At 46.5% G+C, this 2,337-nt stretch overlaps 1 protein-coding gene across 1 annotated transcript; it reads right to left on the bottom strand.

Annotated features, from left to right (window-relative positions):
• Positions 1 to 347: 347 nt before the first annotated feature.
• N7519_006738 (Multicopper oxidase type 2) lies at positions 348 to 956 on the bottom strand (the record flags this gene model as incomplete). Its single annotated transcript, XM_057293514.1, has 1 exon — positions 348 to 956. One exon carries the CDS (start codon positions 954 to 956, stop codon positions 348 to 350), a length of 609 nt encoding a protein of 202 aa, XP_057148325.1.
• Positions 957 to 2,337: the final 1,381 nt, after the last annotated feature.

Below are 2,337 nucleotides of genomic sequence, written 5' to 3'. Positions count from 1 at the left end.
ATCATGGCCGCTGTTTCTGCGTATTACCGCAGAAAAGAAAGTACAAGGCATTAGCACAAGAACGACGACAGAACACAAAAGTCATGTATCAAACCCAACCAAAAATGAGAGTGCGACCTTTCTTATCTCCGGCAGACATGGGAGGAGATAACCCAGCAACTCAATGACAGCCGCATCCTCACGATGGAGCTCATGCGACCGAGCGGGAAACGAGCTTAGACAATTCTTCTGAAGTTATGGACTATATATCCTTGTCCCCATGGATTACCAGGTCGGTATGATGTCAGAAATGGAAGCTTTCGTTGCCAGAGCAACGCGTTGACAACCAGTCCAGTCTGGCATTGACCCTAGCTATGAGACCAAGGTCGGGGGCTCCGGTGCTCACTCTCAGGGGCCTGAGGACAGGCATCTATACCATCAAGTAGAGCAACAGCCACTCCATTGGCCATATTGGTATGGATATGGTAGTGGAAGAGGAAGGGGCCAGGGTTGACAACCCGGTATCGCACAATCATCCATGTTGGTCCCGATCCATTGGGGCCATTAGTAAAGAAAGTATCTCTATCTCTCATTAGGGGGCTCTCCAGGGAGAACTCAGGGTGCTCAGCGTAGGCTTCTTCTGTACTGGACCAATTGAAGATACCAGGACCAACACCAAAAATGAAACCCTTGTTGGAATGCTTGGCATGACATGCGGAGCTTGGATGGCAGGGCTGTGTGGCATTTCTCCCAACTGGAGCAGCAGTTCGGCCTAGGCCCCATTCTTGGTTTGGACGGTGACCTGCGGCTTTGTAGCATGGCATGATACCAGCAAGTACCGTACTAGGTGGCGGTCCAACGATGTGTCCAGCTATGTCCTGGTTGGATATGCTTTGGGTAAGACCTGGTACACCGTCAGACCATGGAGTATTCCGCTGTTCAATCCCATGGAAATGAATGGCGGTATTGAAAGGCATGTTGTTGTGTAAAACAAACTATGGGTAGTTGGACGCTTTCTCTTTTTATCGACAATATCCTCTCTTGTAAAACCTGCCTCAACATTATCATCCTGGTCTATGTGCAGTTCGGAAACAGTAAACTGTTTGTGCGTGGCTGGAATTTCGTGGCCGCGGCAGAATGTGGCAAATTACCATAAAATGGCATTGGCTATCCAATTTTTCAGATTTTCGAGTTGAACAATGTATAGAGCAAATAGTCTAATAGCTCGCATCGCTTGCAAATTACTTCTCTCTTTTGTTTGGTTTTTGAAGTGATGCCATCAGAGGTGAGTGTCTATAGATAGCGACATCGGGTCCCGAGAGCGCACCTCCATGGGTTTACGGACTAAATCGAGGATGAATATTTCTTATACATGTTCCATGTCGAGTAAGAGGTACAACAAAAAGTGTCAATATAGAACTTTGGCCAATCAAATATTGCCTATCTAGAATGTTTCATCGAGTAAGACAGGGTTCACGAAGGTATGCGGCATGTGACATACTAGTAGCACTGATTTCAAAGTATCAAGGAAAGCTCAGGGGTGCTTGGAATCTAGCCGGGGTGGGGAAATTCAAGCGTTGCTTGGCTAGGGAACGCTAGCTGGTTGCCTTTGCGGGTCTGAGGGGCTTTCTAGAGTCGTCGCCAGAGCGTGGATGGATGGAGAGTTTATGCAAGGTCCCCTTTGGACAGATTAAAGTGTAGTTATTGAAGACGAGACGTATGTGGTAATATATGGTTTGCGGACTCCCACGGCCGAAAGGAAGCTCGGAAGAACAATCAATGAAAAAAGGGAAAATATGTCACTACTGCAGTGCCTAAATATATACCATCCGCTGTCCGAAATTCTGCACATCTAACGAGTCAACAAGTGATCGGCCATTCAGTTATACTTGAATCCTAGGCAAGATCTCTCTGCTGCGTAGTAAAATTGGACTTCTTGGCATCTGAATCGAACCAATTGCAGATATCTAGAAAGGTAGGGGTCAATCAGTAGTTCTGTTTCAAGGTTCTCCGGGATATCTAGATCCAACACTTCCCGAATATCTCACCCGAGGCAGACCTCAAGCTAAATATTCATTATAATATAAATTAAACAAGCGAAAATAAACTATTTCGCCAGAGACCTCGGGACCCTCTGTTATCGAGAGTACCAGGGTTTTTCGACACCGAACCATGGATCGGTTACGGCTCCAGCTTTTTCATAGAAGTTGCAACGAAAGGGGAAACATGCCTGGAGGGGTTGAGTACTACACTACAAGGCTTGACTTGGAGACATTCACATACATATATACAGGCAGATGACCTTTAAGAAAAATAAGTTTGGAACGATCGCGCTTCTTTACAAGGACTCGGCCCCGG

Source organism: Penicillium mononematosum, assembly GCF_028829835.1.
Source record: "Penicillium mononematosum strain IBT 11891 chromosome Unknown utg000003l:1.0-8172316.0:1.0-8177699.0, whole genome shotgun sequence".
NCBI classification, from domain to species: domain Eukaryota; kingdom Fungi; phylum Ascomycota; class Eurotiomycetes; order Eurotiales; family Aspergillaceae; genus Penicillium; species Penicillium mononematosum.
The sequence above is the reverse complement of the archived record's forward strand: the minus strand, read 5'-3'. Positions and strand labels throughout refer to the sequence as shown.